This window comes from Heptranchias perlo, chromosome 3 (assembly GCF_035084215.1).
Source record: "Heptranchias perlo isolate sHepPer1 chromosome 3, sHepPer1.hap1, whole genome shotgun sequence".
In the NCBI taxonomy this organism is placed as follows: domain Eukaryota; kingdom Metazoa; phylum Chordata; class Chondrichthyes; order Hexanchiformes; family Hexanchidae; genus Heptranchias; species Heptranchias perlo.
Genome location: NC_090327.1, coordinates 51310465 through 51335150, shown reverse-complemented (window position 1 = coordinate 51335150; position 24686 = coordinate 51310465). Strand labels below are relative to the sequence as shown.

The window sequence follows — 24686 nt, the reverse complement described above, 5'->3', positions numbered from 1 at the left end:
GCTATGAGAAAAGATTGGGTAGGCTGGGGTTGCTTTCTTTGGAACAAAGGAGGCTGAAGGGAGATTTAATTGAGGTATATAAAATTATGACAGGACTAGATAGAGTGGATAGGGAGGATCTATTTCCCTTAGCAGAGGGGTCAGTGACCAGGGGGCATAGATTTAAACTAATTGGTAGACAGATTAGAGGGGAGCTGAGGAGAATTTTTTTTTCACCCAGAGGGTGGTGGGGGTCTGGAACTCACTGCCTGAAAGAATGGTAGAGGCAGAAACCCTCAACTCAGTTAAAAAATACTTGGATGTACACTTGAAGTGCCGTAACCTACAGGGCTACGGACCAAGTGCTGGAAAGTGGGATTAAGCTGGATAGCACTTTTTCGGCCATCATGGACATGATGGGCCAAATGGCCTCCTTCTGTGCCGTAACTTTCTATGATTCTATGATGTCCTTCAGAAGGCTAGAGATGGAGAAGCAGAAGGACATGTCCATCTGCAGGGTTTGTAAAAACAGGAAGTACTCGTTTATCGCTTATTGCTCCAACCAAAGGCACTATCGCACAAGCTGAGAACCATTTGATGGTTCACTCAAAGAAAGAACTTGCATTTATATAGCACCTTTCACAACTTTAGGACATAGAAACAGCCAATCTCCGGAAGCCATCCTACAACTCATCCGCTTCATCCTGGATCACAATGTCTTCACCTTCGATAACCAGTTCTTTACCCAAACACACGGAACAGCCATGGGGACCAATACGCCAACATTTTCATGCACAAGTTCGAGCAGGACTTCTTCACTGCACAAGACCTCCAACCAACACTATACACCAGATACATCGACGACATTTTCTTTCTATGGACCCACGGCAAGGAATCACTAAAGAGACTACACGATAACATCAACAAGTTCCATCCCACCATCAAGCTCACCATGGACTACTCCTCAGAATCAGTTTCTTTCTTGGACACACGAATCTCCATCAAAGACGGGCACCTCAGCACCTCACTCTACCGCAAGCCCACGGACAACCTCACGATGCTCCACTTTTCCAGCTTCCACCCTAACCACGTCAAAGAGGCCATCCCCTATGGACAGGCCCTGCGAATACACAGGGTCTGCTCAGACGAGGAGGAACGCGATGGACACCTACAGACGCTGAAAGACGCCCTAGTAAGAAAGGGATATGACGCTCGACTCATCGATCGACAGTTCCGACGGGCCACAGCAAAAAATCGCATAGACCTCCTCAGGAGACTAACACGGGACACAACCAACAGAGTACCCTTTGTCGTCCAGTACTTCCCCAGAGCGGAGAAACTACGCCATGTTCTCCGCAGCCTTCAACATGTCATCAATGAGGACAAACACCTCGCTATGGCCATCCCCACACCTCCACTACTCGCCTTTAAACAGCCACCCAACCTCAAACAGACCATCGTTCGCAGCAAATTACCTAGCTTTCAAGAGAACAGCGTCCACGACGCCACACAACCCTGCCACGGTAACCTCTGCAAGACATGCCAGATCATCGACACAGATACCACCATCACACGAGAGGACACCACCCACCAGGTGCATGGTTCATACTCCTGTGACTCGGCCAACGTTGTCTACCTCATACGTTGCAGGAAAGGATGCCCCAGAGCATGGTACATTGGCGAGACCATGCAGACGCTGCGACAACGGATGAACGGACACCGTGCAACAATCGCCAAACAGGAGGGTTCCCTCCCAGTCGGGGAACACTTCAGCAGTCATGGACATTCATCCACCGACCTTCGGGTAAGCGTACTCCAAGGCGGCCTTCGAGACACACGACAACGCAAAATCGTCGAGCAGAAATTGATAGCCAAGTTCCGCACCCATGAGGACGGCCTCAACCGGGATCTTGGGTTCATGTCACGCTACACGTTACCCCACCAGCGAACAAATGTTATCTGTTTTTAATATAATGGGTCATTTGCTGGCTCTCTCTGCCTTCCGGATGTTTCTGCCTCTCTCTGTTTTTTTTCTCTGTTTTTTTTCCCTGTTTGTTTTTTTGTTGAATGTGTATTCGGGGGTTCTGCAGGTGACACCTCTCTGTCTGAACACGGTGATTGCCTTGGCAACGGGCAGTTGCAGGGGCAGTCTGTAAACACCATGTATTGTTCTATATGTATAAATGCGTAGGCTTCAAGGAGCTCCTGAAACATTTACCTGAGGAAGGAGGAAGTCTCCGAAAGCTTGTGAATTTAAAATAAAATTGCTGGACTATAACTTGGTGTTGTAAAATTGTTTACAATTGTCAACCCCAGTCCATCACCGGCATCTCCACATTAGGACATAGAAACATAGAAAATAGGAACAGGAGTAGGCCATTCGGCCCTTCGAGCCTGCTCCACCATTCAATATGATTATGGCTGATCCTCTATCTCAATACCATATTCCCGCTCTCTCCCCATACCCCTTGATGCCTTCTGTGTCTAGAAATCTATCTATCTCCTTCTTAAATATATTCAGTGACTTGGCCTCCACAGCCTTCTGTGTTAGAGAATCCACAGGTTCACCACCCTCTGAGTGAAGAAATTTCTCCTCATCTCAGTCCTAAATGTCCTACCCTGCATCCTGAGACTGTGACCCCTCATTCTGGACCCTCACAGCCAGGGGAAACATCCTCCCTGCATCCAGTCTGTGTGGCCCTGTCAGAATTTTATACATTTCAATAAGATCCCCTCTCATTCTTCTAAACTCTAGTGGATACAGGTCGAGTCGACCCAATCTCTCCTCATACGACAGTCCTGCCATCCCAGGGATCAGTCTGGTAAACCTTCGCTGCACTCCTTCTATGGCAAGTATATCTTTTCTTAGGTAAGGAGACCGAAACTGCACACAATACTCCAGGTGTGGTCTCACCAAGGCCTTGTATAACTGCAGTAAGACATCCTTGCTCTTGTACTCAAATCCTCTTGCAATGAAGGCCAACATACCATTTGCCTTCCGAACTGCTTGCTGCACCTGCATGTTTGCTTTCAATGACTGGAGTACAAGGATACCCAGGTCCCTTTGTACATCAGCATTTCCCAATCCATCACCATTTAAATAATACTCTGCCTTTCTGTTTTTCCTTCCGAAGTAGATAACTTCATATTTATCCATGTTCTACTGCATTTGCCATGTATTTGCCCACTCACTCAACTTGTCTAAATCACCCTGAAGCCTCTTTGCATCCTCCTCACATCTCACGATCCCACCTCGTTTTGTGTCGTCAGCAAACTTGGAAATATTACATTTGGTGCCCTCATCCAAATCATTGATATATATTGTGAATAGTATCCCAAAGTACTTTGCAGCTAATGAAGTATAGTTACTGTTGTAGGGAAACACAGCAGCCAATTTGCACATGGCAAGGCCTCACAAACAGCAATGGGATAATGACCAGATAATCTGTTTCTTTCAGTGATGTAGATTGAATGATAAATATTGGCCATCAATATTGACACCAGGAGAACTCGCCTGCTCTTCTTTGAATAGTGCCATAAAATGTTTTACATCCACCTGAAAGGGCAGATAGGGCCTCAGTTTAATATCTCATCTAAATGACAGCACCTGCGACAGTACAGCATTCCCTCAGTACTGCACTGAAGTGTCAGCCTAGATTGTGTATTTAAGTCTCTGGAAGGAGGTCTACTGACTCAGAGGCAAAAGTGCTGCCACTGAGCCAAGGCTGACAGCTAGCTTGAGCTGCAAAATGAACTGAAATCAATACATCAGGTTCTTAACTAGATTTCAATGTATTTCCTGCAACAATTAATAATTTGAATCATATTTAAAAAGTCAGTGTGTTCTGAGGCAGATGAAACTCATACACCGATGTAAGAGTCTGCGTGGCCTGGCAAATGTAACTTTGTTTACTGATAGCTAAGTGCTTGGTGTTCTAGTTTTAGCCTGTGAAATTAAACTTATAAAACATCCTCCTGAAAAACCAGCTTTGTTTCGTGCAGCTTTCATTATTAGATGTGATCTATCACACTGTCAAAAGCGTGGCAGCTACCAACTGTGCACATCAGATAAGATATAATAGATTAGTTTGGAGAGCAGACTGTAAAAATATCCAGTGCACTTTTACAACAGCTTTCCAGTTATTTAAGGCCCAAGAGGAGATAGCTGGCATGAACTGGGTGCGGAGAACAATCCCAACGAATGGGTGGGCCCGAAGTACGCCCAATATTGGGCCTCGGTCCTCATTTAAATGAGACCAGTGAGCTGCGGATGCCTGCTGGTGTCCTCAGGCAATCCGCTTCCGCTGGCAAATCGGAATTGGATTTTATGCTACTGCGTTGTGCAGTGGCCCTCAGGTAGGTATTGGGTGGGGGTGGGGGATAACGATTGGATCGGGAGGGATAGGAACAATTGAGAGGAGGGCAATTGGGAGAGGGGGGAGCGATTGGGAGGGAGGGGTGCAATTGGGAGAGAGGAAAGCGATTGGGAGGGAGGGGTGCAATTGGGAGGAAGGGGTCGATCGGGAATGGGGAGGCGAACGGGAGGAGGCCGAGCGCGGCTGGCAACAGTCTTCGGCACTGTAGTGGAGCTGGGAGGAGCACTCCCAAGATCCTTAGGTAAGAATATTTTAACAAACTTACTGTTTTGGCGGCGGCCACCAGTGGTCCTTTTAAGGACCGCTGGTTAGGCTGCATGCAGATGACATTTACCTGAATGCAGCCGGCCCAGCGCTGGTTGGGTTCAGGGCAGACCAGTTTTGCAAATGGGGCCTCAAACTGGTGTTAGGTTTCCTCATTTGCACATGCAAAGGGTCTAGCGCCTGTTTCAGGCACAAGGTCTGGATGCCTCTTTTTCTACTTTTACCAATATGGTGGGCGGCACACTTCTGGCACGGACTGTGCGCGTGCACACCACCCGCCATATTGGATGCTTTGATGCCAGTTTATGTCTGTAAAACAGACTTGACATTAACCAATTTCTAGGCATTATTTGTTGGTTGAAGGGCTCCATTTTTAGAAATAATTGTCAATGGTTAGACATTATCAGCAGAAAAGCTATTGTATGTTCTCTAAGGTAATAAAATAAAGGCTATAGCATAAAAATATTACCATGCTAGATTGGTGTTCATAACCAGATGAAAGAACAATATGTCTTTTCCTTGAACCTTCTGTAGCACTATATTGAATATTAAAACTTCTTTTATCTTCAACATAAAACTCAACAGCTTCTTCCTTCTGATCACTTTCCCACCAGTTATATGGCATACCTTGGCTGAGATTTTCTGCTTCAACACTCGTGGTGTATGCCGGGTTCACATATCAGGAATTTTAATTTTAATAGGGAGGAAATCAATGGATGGTTGTGAATTTTCTCGATAAGTGCACTCCTGACATGTAGTGGAGCACCGGAGCAGAAAATCCTACCCCTTGTGTTGGCGTGGAGCAGTTTTTGTCAACGTTTGAATGCAGGAGCTGCAGTGCAGTACCAATCTGTCAGGGCAACAACTCTGTTTGGCAGATGTTGATAGAGCTATTCCCACGTAATAGCTGTAATTGTAGTCAGTTTACAGCAGGGTTCTTAAATGTTAAATTTTAACATTTCTAAAAATCCCACAGGTCAGGCACAGCACTGTTCTTTTCAGTCCCAGTGACTGTAAAGAACTCATTATCAATTATTGAAAATTCCATCTGCTGTCAGGCACCACAGGGTAAAGCTCTATATTTGTAACTAAGTACAAATGCAGAAGCCTCTACCTTCCTTCCATTCACTAATGGTGTGAATAGACAAGATGACTGTGGTTCCTTAGCTTCAGCTTGCCAGGTGGTTTAGTAGTTAATGCACGGCTTGATAGAATGCTGTTCCATACATACCAGGAAGTGGAGAGAAAATTGAAATGAAAAAAAACAAGAGAACCTAAGCTTGGGCTTCTCATCACAGAAGCAGTTGCAGAAACCAGCTGCTGATTCCAGGTCAATAACCTCCAGCTCATTTTTCATACCTGGAAATTTTCACAGACTGTAAACTAGTTTCACAAAACGCTTCTTTTCTTCAAAAACTCATGTAAGAATTCTGTGGTATTCCAATTTATATTTGGTTGGTTGGGTGGAGAAATTTAAATGCAACCAGAGGTAATAATAAACCAGCCTTCCGTGGCTTTTCGTGGAAGTGATATTCTTGGAAAGATTACACCTGTGATTTCTCTTTGACATTAGCATGCAAAGAAAATATGCATGTAAGTAACATTTTTTTGTGAAATAAATATGCAATTTACATTTTTCAAATGAATTAATTTTAAGAGTGCAGACTTCAAAGCAGTGCTGTAGTTTTGTGATGGTATGCTTCACAACATATCATGCCTTCTGCTCTCATCCTTCACACCAGTGGGTCAAGCATGTCTGAAAATCTATAGTTGAATTTATCTACAAAGAAAAGCAACATTCTTAATTTGAAATTGAGGCGGTCTTCAATTTTGTATTTTCGAAATTGAATGAATCCACTAGCTATTTCTAGCTAAATCACATGAAAACTCAAAGAGAAATTTCCGTGGGCCACAAGAATCCGTCATCGTGGAGTCATCTTGTTGCCATCTACTACGTACATATAAGTGACATCATTTATGACAACGAAAATGAAGGGAATGATTTTAAAAAGAAAACTTCAGCACTAATAAAGTTAGTTTTATGCACATGCTGTTATTTTCAGCATAAGTGTGAGGTAGTGCACTTTGGTAGGAAGAATAAGAAGGCCACATACTGCTTGGATAATAAGAGGCTAAATGGGATAGAGGAGCAAAGGAATCTAGGGGTACAGATACACAAATCACTGAAAGTAGTGTCGTAGATTAATAAGGCCATGAAAAAGGCAAATCAAACACTGGGGTTCATTTCTAGAGGGATAGAATTGAAAAGCAGAGAAGTTATGTTAAACTTTCTAGAACTTTGGTAATACCACACTTGGAGTACTGTGCACAGTTCTGGTCTCCATATTATAGAAAGGATATAGAGGCATTGGAGAGGGTGCAAAAAAAATTCACAAGGATGATACCAGAACTGAGAGGATGGGCTCTAAATTGGGCAGTGTAGCACCCGTTGTGTAGGCACTACATGGACTCCTAAGGACCCAAATTGGTGTCTGGAATGCGCACGCACAGTTCTAGCGTGACATGCGTCGGACGCCATTTTGGTAAAGGCCTTTGTGCACGCGCAGATAATGAACGCTGGCACCATGTAAAGTAGGGAGAATATGCGGTAGATCAGTGTGCAATGCTGATTTAAAGGGACAGTTGCGATTTTGAAACTCAACGCTCCAGCCAACGCACTGTCTTAACCTTGCACAGCTGAACAGATCATAAACAACATGGAGGACCCCCCACCAGCGCTATTTAAAGGGATCATGTAGGATTACAGGTTAGTTGCTGGACTATTGCTTCTGGCTGCTGATGCATTTGGAGGTCACCTATACTTGAATATCAGTACTAGGGGACATAGCCTAAAAATTAGAGCCAGGACTTGCAGGAGTGAAGATAGGAAATGCTTCTACATGCAAAGGGTGGGAGAAGTTTGGAACTCTCTTCTGCAAACAGCAGTTGATGCTAGCTCAATTGTCAACTTTAAATCTGAGATTGATCGATTTTTGTTAACCAAAGGTATCAAAGGATATGGAGCTAAGGCGGGTATATGGAGCTAGGTCACAGATCAGCCATGATCTCACTGAATGGCGGAACAGGCTTGGGAGGCTAAATGGCCTATTCCTCTTCCTATCTTCCTATGTTCCTATAATAAAGTTTCAAAACACTACAGGGAGTGGGCTGTTTAGCTGACAGGCAACAGCAAGGGCACTGGGGGAGCGGCAGGTGTGGGACAGGAATGCTGTCATCCTGAGAGAGAACAGCAGGTTCATGTTCCATGGAGTCACTGCCATTTGCTGACTCTTATTATGCGCCACCTTCTCCTGCAAGAATGCGAGAAGTGTGTCGGTGAGTGTACTGCAGGATGTCTGGGTGATGTGCCCAGTCTTGGTTGAATAGCTGCCAGTGTGTGTGACCTGTGAGTTGTGGGTGTGCGGCTTGCAACAGTGGTAATGTGTGAGGGTGAGAGGAAGCATCTGATTGAAAGAGTTGAGTACTGATTGAAAGAATTTGTTAGTAAGTGGGTGATGGGGGGTGTAGTGTGTGGAGCAGTGGATGCGGCTAGTGGTGCAGTTGGTAGGAGATGTCACTTGACTGTTGACCTCACTCACCTTGACCACTCGTATCAAAGCATTGAACTTCTTCCTGCACTGCATCCATGATCGTGGTGCTATGCTCCTGGCATTGACTTCGTCCCCTACTGCCTCCCGCTGCCTCGGGAGCATATGTCTGGAGGGCCTCTTGCAACCCCCCCCTTGCAGGTTTAGGATGCCCCTCCTTCTGTCCACCTCTTGCATCAAGGCCTCCAGTGCATCATCAGAGAACCCTGGTGCACGTTCTCTCGCAGGCCTGGTACAAACTCAGATCGGCAGATTGGAGGATGTGGGATGTGGTAGTGCACAACCTTTATTTAATGTTTTAAAATATCTCAACGGTTTGTAAACATAGGGATGGGACCTGCAACTGTGGTTTACGTGTGCGATGTCTGATCTCCGTTCAAACTCTGTGCGGACCCGTATCTTATATTTTGCGAATTAGAGGTGCAGGCTGCCTTTAAGTGGTGCTAGCCACTCATGATACCTGGGCCCCTTGCTAATGAGCAGCCACTCAACAGCGTAGCTAGTCCTGGCTGCTTGCAGCAATCAGGTAAATGACCAGACAGCACGAATGTTACTTGCTGCCTGCATCGCAACGCCCGTGCGTGGGTTAATCACACACCGTGACCCCAGCGCCCGGTTTCAGGGGTTAGCCAACATGATCCCTGATATATTTATCAGGAAAGGCTGAACAGGCCGGGGCTGTTTTCTCTAGAAAAGAGAAGGCTGAGGGGTGACCTGATAGAGGCCTTTAAGATAATGAAAGGGTTTGATAGGGTAGGCGTAGAGAAAATGTTTCCACTTGTGAGGGAGTCCAAAACTAGAGGTCATAAATATAAAACAGTCACTAATAAATCCAATAGGGAATTCAGGAGAAACTTCTTTACCCAAAGAGTGGTAAGAATGTAGAACGCGCCACCACAAGGAGTAGTTGAGGTAAATAGCATAGATGCATTTAAGGGGAAGCTAGATAAACACATGAAGGAGAAAAGAATAGAAGGGTATGCTGATAGGGTTAGATGAGGAGGGGTGGGAGGAAGCTCGTGTGGAGCATAAACGCCGGCATAGAACAGCTGGGCCGAATTCCTTTTCCTGTGCTGTAGTTTCAGTGTAACTCAATGTAACTATTTATTGGTGAAACATAAATTGTGCTACATACATACTTTAAAGATGTTGTTATTGCCAATGATGCATTCACTGTTACTTAAGCAGAGGCGTCATGCAAAGTGTGTGGAATTGTGTCTGAAACTCAAGTATGCAATCAGGAGAGAAAAATACAAAAGGGATTCACCAAAGGACTCAGTGGGTCACTGAAAAATAGACCAAGAGATATCATAACACAAAGCTCATGAACATCAGCATGAAAGAGAAATCATGGGTATAATAATCCTTTTAGGAACATCACTCTTCCATGAAAAGCCATAAAGGCTGGTTTTATTACTTCCTGTGGCTCTGCTTGCATTTATTTTTGCTTCTATACCCAACCAAACTGAATTATGCGATCTGATTCGCAAGGCGTCTATTTTCTCATAATCCACCGATCGTGAGTCACTTATCTGCTTTATACCTTTTTCATGTGGAAATGTGTTGAGATTTTTGTTGGAAAAAGAATCAGCTTCCCACTGCAGAGGTTAATATGTTGGAGCTTCGACAATGCAGCGCTCTGCTTGCTGAATGTGGGAGTTGCACCAGCTAAGATATTTGTTTAATTTATATTCTAGGCTGGTGTTGGATGTTGTTTTTTTTTGTATTTTCATTTTTGAACCAAAGAAGGAAGACATTATGCACGGGGAGCAAACTTTTTGCAGGATGAAAAAAGTGAGGTTCATTTTAACTTATGGAGGCTATTTGTATAAAATACTGGTGCACCATTTGCATGTTGTTGAGATTATTGACATTAAGCTATGGGGTATAACTGACATTTTTTTATACCACTTTCATTGACAGTGAGAGAAATTTAGTGAATATAATTTACTTGAATTTTCAGATGGGATTTAATAAAATTTCTCAAGACTTTTAAACAAGGCTCTGGTTCATGGTATTTATGGAAATTACTAGCTGGTTTGAGAATTGGTTTGACAATTGGAAGCAGAAGCTGATGATCGAAACATAGAAACATAGAAAATAGGAGCAGGAGAAGGCCATTCGGCCCTTCGAGCCTGCTCCGCCATTCAATATGATCATGCCTGATCCTCCATCTCAATACCATATTCCCGCTCTCCCCCCATACTCCTTGATGCCTTTTGTGTCTAGAAATCTATCTAGCTCCTTCTTAAATATATTCAGTGACTTGGCCTCCACAGCCTTCTGTGGTAGAGAATTCCACAGGTTCACCACCCTCTGAGTGAAGAAATTTCTCCTCATCTCAGTCCTAAATTTTCCTACCCCGTATCCTGAGACTGTGACCCCTCATTCAAGACACCCCAGCCAGGGGTAACATCCTCCCTGCATCCAGTCTATCTAGCCCTATCAGAATTTTATACATTTCAATGAGATCCCCTCTCATTCTTCTAAACTCGAGTGAATACAGGCCTAGTCGACCCAATCTCTCCTCATATGACAGTCTTGCTATCCCAGGAATCAGCCTGGTGAACCTTCGCTGCACTCCCTCTATGGCAAGTATATCCTTTCTTAGGTGAGGAGACCAAAACTGCACACAATACTCCAGGTGTGGTCTCACCAAGGCCCTGTATAACTGCAATAAGACATCCTTGCTCCTGTACTCAAATCCTCTTGCAATGAAGGCCAACACAACATTTGCCTTCCTAACTGCTTGCTGCACCTGCATGTTTGTTTTCAGTGACTGGTGTACAAGGACACCCAGGTCCCTTTGTACATCAACATTTCCCAATCTATCACCATTTAAATAATACTCTGCCTTTCTGTTTTTCCTTCCGAAGTGGATAACTTCACATTTATCCACGTTCTACTGCATCTGCCATGTATTTGCCCAATCACTCAACTTGTCTAAATCGCTTTGAAGCCTCTTTTCCTCCTCCTCACAACTCACATTCCCACCTAGTTTTGTATCATCAGCAAACTTGGAAATATTACATTTAGTTCCCTCATCCAAATCATTGATATATATTGTGAATAGCTGGGGCCCAAGCACCGATCCCTGCGGTACCCTACTGGTCACCGCCTGCCACCCTGAAAAAGAACCATTAATTCCTTCTCTCTGTTTCCTGTCTATGAACCAATTTTCAATCCATGCCAGTATATTACTCCCAATCCCATGAGCTTTAATTTTGCACACTAACCTCTTATGTGGGACTTTATCAAAGGTCTTCTGAAAATCCAAATAAACCACATCCACTGGTTCTCCCTTATCTATTCTACCAGTTATATCCTCAAAAAACTCCAGTAGGTTTGTCAAACACGATTTCCCTTTCATAAATCCATGTTGACTTTGTCTAATCCTGTTAATATTTTCTAAGTGTCCTGTTATCACATCCTTTATAATAGACTCCAGCATTTTCCCTACTACTGATGTTAGGCTAACCGGTCTGTAGTTCCCTGTTTTCTCTCTCCCTCCTTTTTTAAATAGTGTCGTTACATTTGCCACCCTCCAACCTGCAGGAACTGTTCCATAATCTATAGAATTTTGGAAGATGACAACCGATGCATCCACTAAATGGGAAAAAAACTTTGTCTGGAGACAGTGACTAGTCAAGCACTGCAGAACACTGTTGTAGGCCCCCTGCTGTTCATGCTAAATTTTAATATTGCAAAATTTCTTGATGAGGTAAGATATGTGGCAAGTTACAAATATTAAGGAGACATGCAAAATCAGAGAGATTTAGACCAATTAAGGAGATGGGCTCAGAAATGGCAGATAGATCTTAATGTAGATAAATGTAGGAAACAGCTAATGAAGTACATTATTTCAAGATAGGCTGGTGTATCATGCGATTGGGCTAAGTCCAACTCTGCTGGGGTACGACAAGTGCCTCAATGAATTAGCAAAAGTGGAAAAGGATGTAATTATTGTTCATTCATGGATGGTTTCCATCTACATGAAGTTGTTATGGTACATCATAGGACAAAAAAGTCAAAGAACAAATGGACCTTGTAGAGGATGAAAGAGGTAAGATGGTGGAGAAGGGTAAAACATATTTCAGATTTTAAAATAAGTTGTTTCACAACAATGATGTTGATCGTGGTTCTAAGCAACTAAATAAAGCAGTGAGAGCTCCTCTGGAGATTGTGAGTCATCATAAAATGATCATTAGCAAAATGGAGCACCAGAAGTTTCATAAAGTATTAGCCTGAAGAAATGGGGATAGAAGGGGGGCTAAGTTGGACCGCGTAACGCCCGTTGTGTAGGCGTTACGTGGACTCCTAAGCACCAAAAATGGTGTCCGAGATGCCCACTCACCCTTCCGGCATGACGTGCGCAGGACATCATATGGTAAAGGCGTTTTCGCACGTGCACTTAATGAACGCAAGCACCATGTAAAGTAGGGAGATTATGCAGTAGATCAGTGTGCAGCACTGATTTAAAGGGACAGATGCGATTTTGAAACTCCACACTTCAGCCAACGCACTGTCTTAACCTCACACAGCTGAACAGGTCTTAAATGGCAGGGAGCCCCCAAGGAATCCATTTTGGAAATTTTGCAAAGTTCATTGGGCAGAATGGTGGTACTAGAGCATTGTATCTTTTGAAAAGATCAGAAGCATGATCCTGTGAACCATAAACTTGTTAGTCTGACATTTCTGGCAGAAAAAAACAGTGGAGTCTAGTATAAAGGAAACAATTCAAAGACTTCCAGTAACAGTAACGGCATTAGGGATTTACAATGTGGGATGTAAGATCAACTAAATATTTCAAAGGTATGCTTAATTTAACTTGTGGGTCAGGTAGAACTTTGCAGAACCTGTTGTCAGAAGTTAAATAATGTGGGTAGAGTCTTTTAATAGAGAGGATTGTCTGTGGGAGGAATGGACTCCCTGACAATTCTTGTTCAATCCTCTCTTATGTGAGCCACATGGGTTTGTGAAAGGCTCAACAAATTTATTCTAGTTCTTTGAGGATGTCAGTGTTAGGCATAACTAATTGGCTAAATGGAAGTTAAACAGTCGTAATGGTAACATCTGTAATTGGATAACAATGACCAGTATTAATTTCCTCCCTCCCCAAAAACATGAACTGGACGCCAGCTGAGCATCTTATTTCTTAATGACCTCAATAAAGATAGTGGCTGGAATTTCCTCGATCTGATTTACACCGAAATATACTTCAGTTTCTACGCTGATCTTGCCAATGGCAATTTATGCTGAAATTTCCTGAGAATCTCATCATACGCCTGAACGCAAAAACCAGCGTTAAACAAGTGGAAATCAACATAAACAATTGGGGCCGTAGGAAAGCATGGAACATATGTCACCTGTCTTCTTTAAGTCCTTTTTTATCTTATTGATGGTATGAAAATTAAAGATTGAAGCCAACAAACCATCATTTATGCACATTAAGCACAGCATAAAAAAGCATTCAAAGATATAGGGAAAATACAGTGCATTTCAGTAAGGAGGAATACAAAAATCAGTGAGGAATAAAAACAAAATCGCTACAAAACACCAGAAATACTGACTTCAGGTCCTGCCACACCTAAAATAAATTTCCACCTAATTAGAACTGGCATAAATACAGGAAACTCTTGTTTTCTGGTCTTTTGCACGGGGAGGGAGCTATGTTAATGAGCTAAGTGAGGTTTTGGTGGACGTAACTCGGGAACGGTTCAAATGATCAAGGAAATTTGCAGGTAGTGATGTTTTGGTGTAAAACCGGAGTAATTCAGTTACGTGTGAATTTCCTTGGAAAAAATTGCCGCAACTCCACTCTTACACCATAGTTGCGCCAAAACTTTCCAGAAAATTCTATTGTAAGTATAATATCTAAGATTACGATGACATAAAGTTTTGTTAATAAATGTGATATCCCAAGGTCAGGGAATTAGTTTGAAGAGATTGAAGAGCTTCAAGGACAGGGACTAATTTCAAAAGATTTACAGCCACTAAACAACTGAGCAAATCAAAAGTAAACAATATTTATTATTGCAAAATGTAAAGTCATGCATATAATATATATATATATATATATATATATATATAAAGGTATATATTGTCAAGCAAGGTGAAGCTGGAAAAAGGTTTAATTGAGGGTCTGCTGGTAGTGATCGGTACGACCCACAATCTTGAATTTCATGAAGGCATCACATGCAAAGGTGCCAAGATGCATTTTCATGTGATTAATGTAACTGTGTTGTGTGTTTGTAAACAAATAAAACTTAATTTGCCAAAGACTTTTTGTAAATCCAGTGCCCCTTAAAGAAACTTCTCTTTTTAATGTAACAATTGGAAAGCAGAGTCTTTCCAGTTTTGGTGTGCTAATAGTGTTGTGGTGTTTCCAGCACAATCCACAAAACATGGCCACTGCACGTCCTGTATTAAAAACCATTTAAATTTATAAGCAATCTTTGCAGCAGTAATATTCTCTGACATTACTATGTGTTGGATGCATACCTGGAGATACTGGCATGAACGTTCTTGTTGGCAGGTTTCCGATTTCATGACAGTTTTATTATCAACATTCACCGAGGATTTCTGATAAACATCATGGGCTCGGCTCACAGTGAATGTTGAAGACCACAAGCTCTTCTTCATGATTTGTGTATCAACATTCAGTGGGATATTTACACAAGTTGTGCACTTCATGTCATTATTGCTCCTGGAAGTTTTTAAGGTATGCTCACTGATAGTGTTATAAGCTTCCATGAAGTACTGGGATGTTGAACGGTCAGGACATCGACCCATGGTCATCACATTTGTTGGCCCATGATAAATGCATACATCACCGTCCAAGTTATCATCTGAGCTCCACCACCCTGAAATGTTAGATTTGTTCTTCAGTTCCGATTTCCTATCTTTGTTCTTGCTGCGCTTGCCACGTTTCATAGCATGTACCTCATCAGGACTTGCTTTATTGCCATTCATATTTCCTTTGGACGGACCTTCCAGGGAATGTGACTTAGTAAACAGCTTTTGCACTGAATGGACCAGGTGGCGGATCCTTCCTGGACTTTCACTTCGGTGTTCCATGGCTGTCCGTTTATACTGCAAAGTGTGGAAGCCATCACGACGGATTGGGAGTTGCCTCTCAAACTGGTCCAGGAGGTTGGCAGGGATGCGGTTGGTTTTATTGGATGAGGGTGCAGGCACCAGGGCACATTCATCCTTGAGGTCATGATGGGAACTATAATGTCTTCTGGGAAAAGTGCTGCTGGACATTTGGTCATTGAATGGAACCACGCATTCTGAGTGAAAGGAGTTCTGCTGGGTGTAATAGGAATCATCTCCAGGGTGGGAGTCAACTGGATTGAGTATGTATGGCTTCCTTTCCTGTTGGTGGGACAGTGTATCATATGAAGGGTCGCAGTTGGTTGCATGATGGTGACCTCGGCTGCTTGATAACCCTTTCATTATCACGGCTGAGACTTTTTCCAAGTCATTTAATAACTGTAGCTATTATCAGGAGAAGTCTTGAGAAAGTCCTAAAAAATTATAAAGTGAAATAACTAATCAGTAATATAATGTCCCATTATTCTTTTTTGGGTTAAAAATGTAATACTACAATAAGAAATGTGACTGAATTCTTGAAAGCACAATTTCTACTTTCTGGACCTCAAAACGCATACCAAAAACTGAAAGTATTAAAAATTAAAAACTCCCAGACATCCTATTCTTATTTCTAGCCAACCACTTTTCTTTGGCAAAGTTTACATTATTTTGTTAATCAGGTTAACAATCAATTTTTTAAAAATAGGATCCCAGGTATACAAAGATCAATAGGTGGTTATTGTTCATTTGAAAAATAGCACTCCATTATTAAAAGTGATGCTATTAAAGACCACCTGGGTCTAATTTTCCTCTTAGTGCACTGAATGTGCATTAAAAGACCCAGGAAAATATGGTATGGTGTGGATAATAGCGTAAGGCACTTACACCATGATTTCCTGGAATTTTTGCGCTGTAAATCGGGCCCTTCGACGTAGATGCGCCATTACAATGCTGTAAGTCTCCAGGAAAATCTGGGCCAATGCATTGTTTCAAAGTTATTTACAAAGGATTAGCTTAGTTCCTAGACTTGTGTTCTTTTTATCACTGTATCCACTTGAAAAGTCAAATGGCAGGTTGTCTTCTGTAAATATATAATTATATTATATGACTTACTTATATGCTTGTTCATCATTTGTTTAATTAATTCACTTGATATTTTAAACTTAAAATGAGCTCTGATGTAATACTTCACTGCTTTTGAAGATTAGAGTGAGATCTTATGGGGGCATAAAATGAGTTCAGTAGCTAGAAGCAATTACCAGACAAGGTTTCCTGTTTGTTTCCCAGGCACATTACCAAAGCTTACTAAATCTTAAGGCAAGCATAGAGCCTCTCAAATGTATGGAGAATTGGGACACACCCATGAGAGTGATACTAAGGTGTGAGAGCTGAAACAATCTAGGGTAAGAGGTGAGAAAACTCTCTAAAATCTAACACTTCCCTCTAATCTTTCATTTCATGCAATGCACACTGTTCTTTTCTTTGCAGAAAAGAGTAACACTCAACAGGCAACAACATACATCAACTGATACAGAACCTTGAAACATCACACCCCTCCAACCTTATTAAGACATTGTAATTGATGTCATTGGGTGGGAGATAATGCATGTTCTGGCGTTGGAGAAGTTTGTGCAGGACCTAACATTCGGCATTTGTGTTATATCACTTGCATACATTCATTGTGTCAATTATTGTCACTTGAATCATATTAAAAGCAACATTTTTCACCCCAAACATAGCATCGCTAATCATGTTTTTGTTCTTACAGAAAAGGAAGAAGACCCACAAGGTTCACAAATCCTTTGGGATTGCAACATCCACTTTAGCATCCTTCGTCACTCACATCTCTTAAAGCAGACATCAGCCCATTGGCCTCGATTTTAATCACCCCTACCCCCCACCGATGGATTGGAGAGGGTCGGGGGTTAAAATATCGGGATCGTGCAACCAATTCTAACCTGACCCCATTCCCGCCTGCTTAAAACTTAACAAACACAAATCAGGCCATCAACAAGGCTCCTGCAAAAAGCAGGTGGGGATGACATCATCGGCACCATGACTTAAATTTAACAGTATGTGAGGGGGAGGTGACTGAATGAGGCTGAAATTCAACTTTGGCGGTGGTGCAAAATGGACAGTAGTGGATCGATCACCCGTTATACACGCCACCTGATTTCCTTTTACATTGACTTCAATGGAAAGGAAAATCAGCCAGGGTGTATCATGGGTCGCCAGTCCATTACCACCCAGTTAAATTTCACTCCAATAAATCAAATTCATAGGATTCTAGGATTTTTATTTTGAAATTCCATTTTTTCCCAATGAGTATGGAAAAACTGGCCTTACCTATAATACACAAAGGGACTTCTGTTCCTTATAAACAAGGTCATTGGCTTATAGTGACTGCATATGCCAGATCCTATTTTTATTACATAAGATTCATTTTTTTTAACCAGTGATTTAAAGATTGCATTTCATGAATCCATCTTTTTTTCCACAAAAATTGAAATCTTGGTGGTTAGCTTTCTGATAACATGGGATAGGCTTAGGAACAAATGGAGAGAAATTCAACTTACGGCCGCTCGTTTTGTACCTGTAGAATGGGCTTTAGGCCTTTGAATTTTGTGTTGCGATCTGTCTGGATCGATCTGGACTGGATATGTGCCAGATGCCATATTGGCTCGGGTGACTTTTAGTTGTCTAGTCGTTAGGCTCCTTAAATATGCAAATCAAGGTCCTAAGCCAGTTGTAGGACCCCAAATTCGAAATTCAGATACAAATAGGCGGAATTAGCGCTGCCCATGCTCTGCCTAGTCGTACCAGGTCCTGAGTGGCCTAACCAGCGGTCCTTAAAGGGACCACTGAAAGTATTCAAAAAAAGGCCCATAAATTTTTATTTTTTATTTTTATGGGCCCAGGAGAAATCGGAGTGCTCCTCCTGGGCCCACTAAAAAACTCCGGCCCACTGCCAGCATGTTCGAAGCCCCCCCGGGATCGTTTGCCCCTCATCCCAGAATCAACCTGCCGGCTGGTGCCCGCAACTTACCAGTGGCATTTAAATGAGGCCCAAAGCCACTTTGTGCTTATTTTGGGTATAAATGAATTTCCCTCAAAGGGTTCAATCCAGAAAGAACCAGACTACAGAGATATGTTCTAGTAGATACGATAACATAAAACTCCTTAAAAACATTGTACTAAGAATTTGACATTCTTGCTTGGAACGTCCATCAAAGACACGGTATGTAAAATGAAACGAGCAACTGGCACAACAGGGGATATTCTTCCAATGCTGGTTTTATGTGGTTTGTCATGGTAACCAATGGGAGTTCAGCTATTACTTCCATGCTGAGGATGCTGGATGCTGTCATTAGTGATATAATGTTTCATTATCTCAATCTGATTAACAAACATTAAATGAGCATTAACTTCATGAACAAATGTTTTTTCTTATGACAGAATCACATAAATTTAACTGAAATGAATCATTGAATCACTTACAAATGACAGCTTGACAAAGGTGATAAAAGGTTTTTCTCCCAGCCAAGGAAATAAAGGTTTGCTAAACTATTTTTAATTAAGACAGTGGTCCGTCAACTAAAAAATTTATTAATTAAGTATTACAAGAGAACTGGACCAGTAATGTGGGTATAGGACTCTCCTGATAACTCACCTGGTAAATATACAATCCAGGGTGGCATTGATCCATATAGACCATAAAAGTCCCAAGTTTCATTCCTGGTCTGTCTTGAGTTAGCGAAACTCTGATTGGCAATAGTGGTGCTATAACACCCTTGGATTAAGGAAGACTTCCCACTCCTGATTGCTATCCAGTGACTCCTGCTGGAAAGTGTGTGTGTGGATATCATATGAGGACAGGAGTGGATTTGGCTGTAATGTCCTCCATGATTGCGTAACCTACTGGCACCCAGTGTCTAGGCATCCACATGAAAAATGACTACCTTGGTAAGGTACTCGAGGGATGTTGGCACATTGATCTGTAATCCAGGGTAATATCAGCAGCTTCAGAAGACAGAAAGAGAGGTAGGTATGAGCTATACTGAAATGAACAAAATTGCACTAAAAAGTTAACTTAAGCAAATAATTTAGATTCAAATATCATCAGATGTTTAGATCAATGCAACATAGCATGTGGCCCTAACAAACGTAAATGAGGGTATAATGGATCACATTTGCAATGATATTACAAGTTGAGATTTACTTTTTATTGTATTTTTATCTTTAGACTTTTTTCATCATTTATATTTCACATTGATTGCTCCAATTCATATCTTAAGGCTAAAATGTCTCTTAGCCCACTGAAGCTGTTCCATTATCAGCTAGTTACCAGGCGTTCTGCTGCTATGAACAAGCCACATTCATTTTCTTCTTTTCTGAACCTAGGCTACTCACTTAAGTAAGGCACAATGAAGAATAGACCAAAAACCTGACAGATAGCCCACCAACACAATGCACAACCGACGATTCCCCTCCACTGCGGTTGACTGTGTCCGTCCCATTTACTGGTCTTCTGCCCTCACCCCTTCCCCTCCCTCTCAGAATCAGGATAGGCTCCCCTTTGCCCTCACCTTCCATCCTACCAGCCTCCACATTCAACAGATCATCCTCTGCCATTTCTGCCACCTCCAGCGCGATGCCACCAGCAAACACATCTTCTCCTCCTCTCTCCTTTCAGCATTCCGAAGGGACCGTTCCCTCCATGACACCCTGGTCCACTCTTCCATCACCCCTAGCACCTGCTCCCCTTCCCAAGCACCTTCCCATGCAAGTGTAGGAGATGCAATACCTGCCCTTTCACCTCCTCCCTTCCCATCGTCCACGGCCCCAAACACTCCTTCCAGGTGTAACAGCGATTTACTTGTACTTCTTTCAACTTAGTATACTGTATTCGCTGCTCACGATGTGGTCTCCTCCACATTGGGGAGACCAAACACAGACTGGGTGATCACTTTGCTGAACACCTCCACTCAGTCCGCAAGCGTGACCCTGACCTGCCGGTTGCTTGCCACTTTAATTCCCTGTTCCACTCTGACCTCTCTGTCCTCAGCCTCCTACATTGTTTCAATGAAGCTCAACGGAAGCTCAAGAAACAGCACCTCATATTTCGATTAGGCACTTTACAACCTTGCGACCGCAACACTGAGTTCAATAACTTCAGAGCATAATCACTGCTCCCATTTTTTCGGACAACGGATGCTGGTAATGGTTCCGCTGTGACCATTTACACCTCTTCTGGACCCATCTTTTGTTTTTTTATTGTCTCATTACCACCCCCTTTTGCCTTGCACCATCATCCCATTTGTCATTTAATCACTCCTGCCCTCCACTCTATCACAGACCTCCCCTTTTGTTCATTCCTCCCCCTGCCCTCCCCCCCCCCTTTCCCCTGGCTCTGAACTTGCTTGTAAACTGTTAAATCTCTAACTTCTTTCAGTTCTGATTGAAGGTCATCGACCTGAAACATTAACTCTGTTTCTGTCTCTACAGATGCTGCCTGACGTGCTGAGTGTTTCCAACATTTTCTGTTTTTATAGCATAACTTTAAGACTGTGAAATGATTATTGCAGGTACATTATCAGGACACTCATTTACTGATTAGCTTTTATCTCCACGATACCAGGTTCAAATAATCATGCATGGTTTTTCCATAAAAGGCACGCAATGAGAATTCAATGATAGGAGTAGAAGTAATTCAAAAAATTGCTTCTGAACTCAGTACTAACACTGAGAATGAAACATTACCCATTCCTGTCACAACTAAAAACATGTAAACACAAGGTCAAACCACTTTCTGCTATGATAATTACAAAGATATTTATCACAATATGATTCTAAAGGTCACTTGTCCATGTTTTTGCCTGCATCAAGGTAGATAAATCTCCGGGACCTGATGAAATGTATCCCAGGACGTTATGGGAGGTTAGGGAGGAAATTGCGGGTCCCCTAGCAGAGATATTTGAATCATCCACCACTACAGGTGAGGTGCCTGAAGATTGGAGGGTAGCAAATGTTGTGCCTTTGTTTAAGAAGGGCGGCAGGGAAAAGCCTGGGAACTACAGACCAGTGAGCCTGACATCTGTAGTGGGTAAGTTGTTAGAGGGTATTCTGAGGGACAGGATCTACAGGCATTTGGAGAGGCAGGGACTAATTAGGAACAGTCAGCATGGTTTTGTGAGAGGAAAATCATGTCTCACGAATTTGATTGAGTTTTTTGAAGGGGTAACCAAGAAGATAGATGAGGGCTGTGCAGTAGACGTGGTCTACATGGACTTCAGCAAAGCATTTGACAAGGTACCGCATGGTAGGTTGTTACATAAGGTTAAATCTCATGGGATCCAAGGTGAGGTAGCCAATTGGATACAAAATTGGCTTGACGACAGAAGACAGAGGGTGGTTGTAGAGGGTTGTTTTTCAAACTGGATGCCTGTGTCCAGCGGTGTGCCTCAGGGATCGGTGCTGGGTCCGCTGTTGTTTGTTATTTATATTAATGATTTGGATGAGAATTTAGGAGGCATGGTTAGTAAGTTTGCAGATGACACCAAGATTGGTGGCATTGTGGACAGTGAAGAAGGTTATCTGGGATTGCAACGGGATCTTGATCAATTGGGCCAGTGGGCCGATGAATGGCAGATGGAGTTTAATTTAGATAAATGTGAGGTGATGCATTTTGGTAGATCGAATCGGGCCAGGACCTACTCCGTTAATGGTAGGGCGTTGGGGAGAGTTATAGAACAAAGAGATCTAGGAGTACAGATTCATAGCTCCTTGAAAGTGGAGTCACAGGTGGATAGGGTGGTGAAGAAGGCATTCAGCATGCTTGGTTTCATTGGTCAGAACATTGAATGCAGGAGTTGGGATGTCTTGTTGAAGTTGTACAGGGCATTGGTGAGGCCACACTTGGAGTACTGTGTACAGTTCTGGTCACCCTATTATAGAAAGGATATTATTAAACTAGAAAGAGTGCAGAAAAGATTTACTAGGATGCTACCGGGACTTGATGGTTTGACTTACAGGGAGAGGTTAGACAGACTGGGACTTTTTTCCCTGGAGAGTAGGAGGTTAAGGGGTGATCTTATAGAAGTCTATAAAATAATGAGGGGCATAGATAAGGTCGATAGTCAAAATCTTTTCCCAAAGGTAGGGGAGTCTATAACGAGGGGGCATAGATTTAAGGTGAGAGGGGAGAGATACAAAAGGGTCCAGAGGGGCAATTTTTTCACTCAAAGGGTGGTGAGTGTCTGGAACGAGCTGCCAGAGGCAGTAGTCGAGGCGGGTACAATTTTGTCTTTTAAAAAGCATTTGGACAGTTACATGGGTAAGATGGGTATAGAGGGATATGGGCCAAGTGCAGGCAATTGGGACTAGCTTAGTGGTATAAACTGGGCGACACGGACATGTTGGGCCGAAGGGCCTGTTTCCATGTTGTAACTTCTATGATTCTATGATTCTATAATTACCCTTACACTTAAAATACTTGCTGTACAAGTGGTATTATATTAAGAATAGCATAAAGGGGAAATGGATTGAATCTTCCGTAATCTTAGAATGAACATAATCCTCACTTAAATATATTAAAAAGATTGCACTATTGATCACATTCAAAAATAAAGTAATAATGGATGACCAACACTGCTCCAGGAAACTGAGTACAGCATATTCAATGGAAGGAACCGAATACCATACCAAGTCCAATAGCTTATGGTTGATTCTCTGGTACATTGCACAGAAAAAGTTTTTCTTTTACCGCTATTCAAACACATTTAAAATATTAAACCTTTTTAAAGTTCATATCTTGGGGACTCTTAATGAATTGTATGGGTTACTTTGAATTTTCAGTGTATTGGTATCCAGTAGCTGAGAATGGTCCAATGGCACTAATGAGACATCAATAGGGCTAATTTGGTAATGTCATGGTCTTGTATCTCACATAAGTGTACGAGGCTTGACAGTACTTAACAGAGTTAGAAGGTACAATGATCAATCAGAATTCTGTTATGTAAAGCACTGTGGCTGAGCAATTATTGTAAAATCTTAGTGAGGTATGGTAAACTGGTCTGCTAAAAATATTTTTTATTACACCACCCACAAAAAGGCTGTGATGAGATATTTCTTCCAGTTCTCTATGTCGGTAAGAGTATGCTGATAGTTGGTGTGGCACATTTTTGCTCATCCCAGGTTAACAAATGAAGTGATTATCAATTTCAGTCCCGGTGTTTCTATGGCCACACTTGCAAATTAGAGATGTGAAATTAAAACTATCATGATTGCTTTGGTGGTTGCAGATTGTACTGCCTTTCTTTGTTTAAAAAATTAAAGAATGAACTGCATATGCAATATCGTATAAAGAACAATGATCTATATTTAATAGAAAAAACAGAAACTGCTGGAAACACTCAGTGGGTCAGCCAGCATCTGTGGAGAGAGAAACAGAGTTAACAAGGTCGATGACCTTTCATCAGATCTATGTTTACTTCTGTGCCTAGGAATATCTCGAGTTACATCGAAACTACAGCACAGAAACCGGCGTTTATGCTCCAACACAAGCCTCCTCCCTCCCTACTTCATCTAACCCAATCAGCGTACCCTTCTATTCTTTTCTCCTTCATGTGTTTATCTAGCTTCTTCTTAAATGCATCTATGCTATTTACCTCAACTACTCCTTGTGGTAGTGCGTTCTACATTCTTACCACTCTTTGGGTAAAGAAGTTTCTCCTGAATTCCCTATTGGATTTATTAACAACTATTTTATTTTTATGACCTCTAGTTTTGGGCTCCCCCACAAGTGGAAACATTTTCTCTACACCTACCCTATCAAACCCTTTCATAATCTTAAAGGTCACCCCTCAGTCTTCTCTTTTCTAGAGAAAAGAGCCAAAGCCTGTTCAGCCTTTCCTGATAAGGATATCCTCTCAGTTCTGGTATCATCCTTGTGAATCTTTTTTGCACCCTCTCCAATGCCTCTGTATCCTTTCTATAATATGGAGACCAGAACTGTGCACAATACTCCATGTGTGGAGTAACCAAGGTTCTATACAAGTTTAACATAATTTCTTTGCTTTCCAATTCCCGCTAGAAATGAACCCTAGTGCTTGATTTGCCTTTTTTATGGCTTTATTAACCTGTGTCTCTACTTTTAGTGATTTGCGTATCTGTACCACTAGATCACTTTGCTCCTCTATCCCATTTAGACCCTTATTATCCAAGCAGTATGTGGCCTCCTTATTCTTCCCACCAAAATGCACCACCTCACACTTATCTATATTGAAATTCATTTGCCAATTACACACCCATTCTGCAAGTTTATTAATGTCCTCTTGCATTTTGATGCATTCTTCCTCTGTATTAA

General features: G+C 42.2%; 1 protein-coding gene across 2 annotated transcripts in view; it reads right to left on the bottom strand.

The window, feature by feature from the left end:
- Positions 1–15685, bottom strand: part of dlgap1a (discs, large (Drosophila) homolog-associated protein 1a) — a 221819-nt gene extending 206134 nt beyond the window's left edge. For both annotated transcript variants that reach the window (XM_067979641.1, XM_067979638.1), the window contains exon 1: positions 14729–15685. In XM_067979641.1, the coding sequence (XP_067835742.1) occupies positions 14729–15685 (957 nt within the window). The remainder of the gene's footprint in view (positions 1–14728) is intronic.
- Between the last annotated feature and the right edge of the window lie 9001 nt (positions 15686–24686).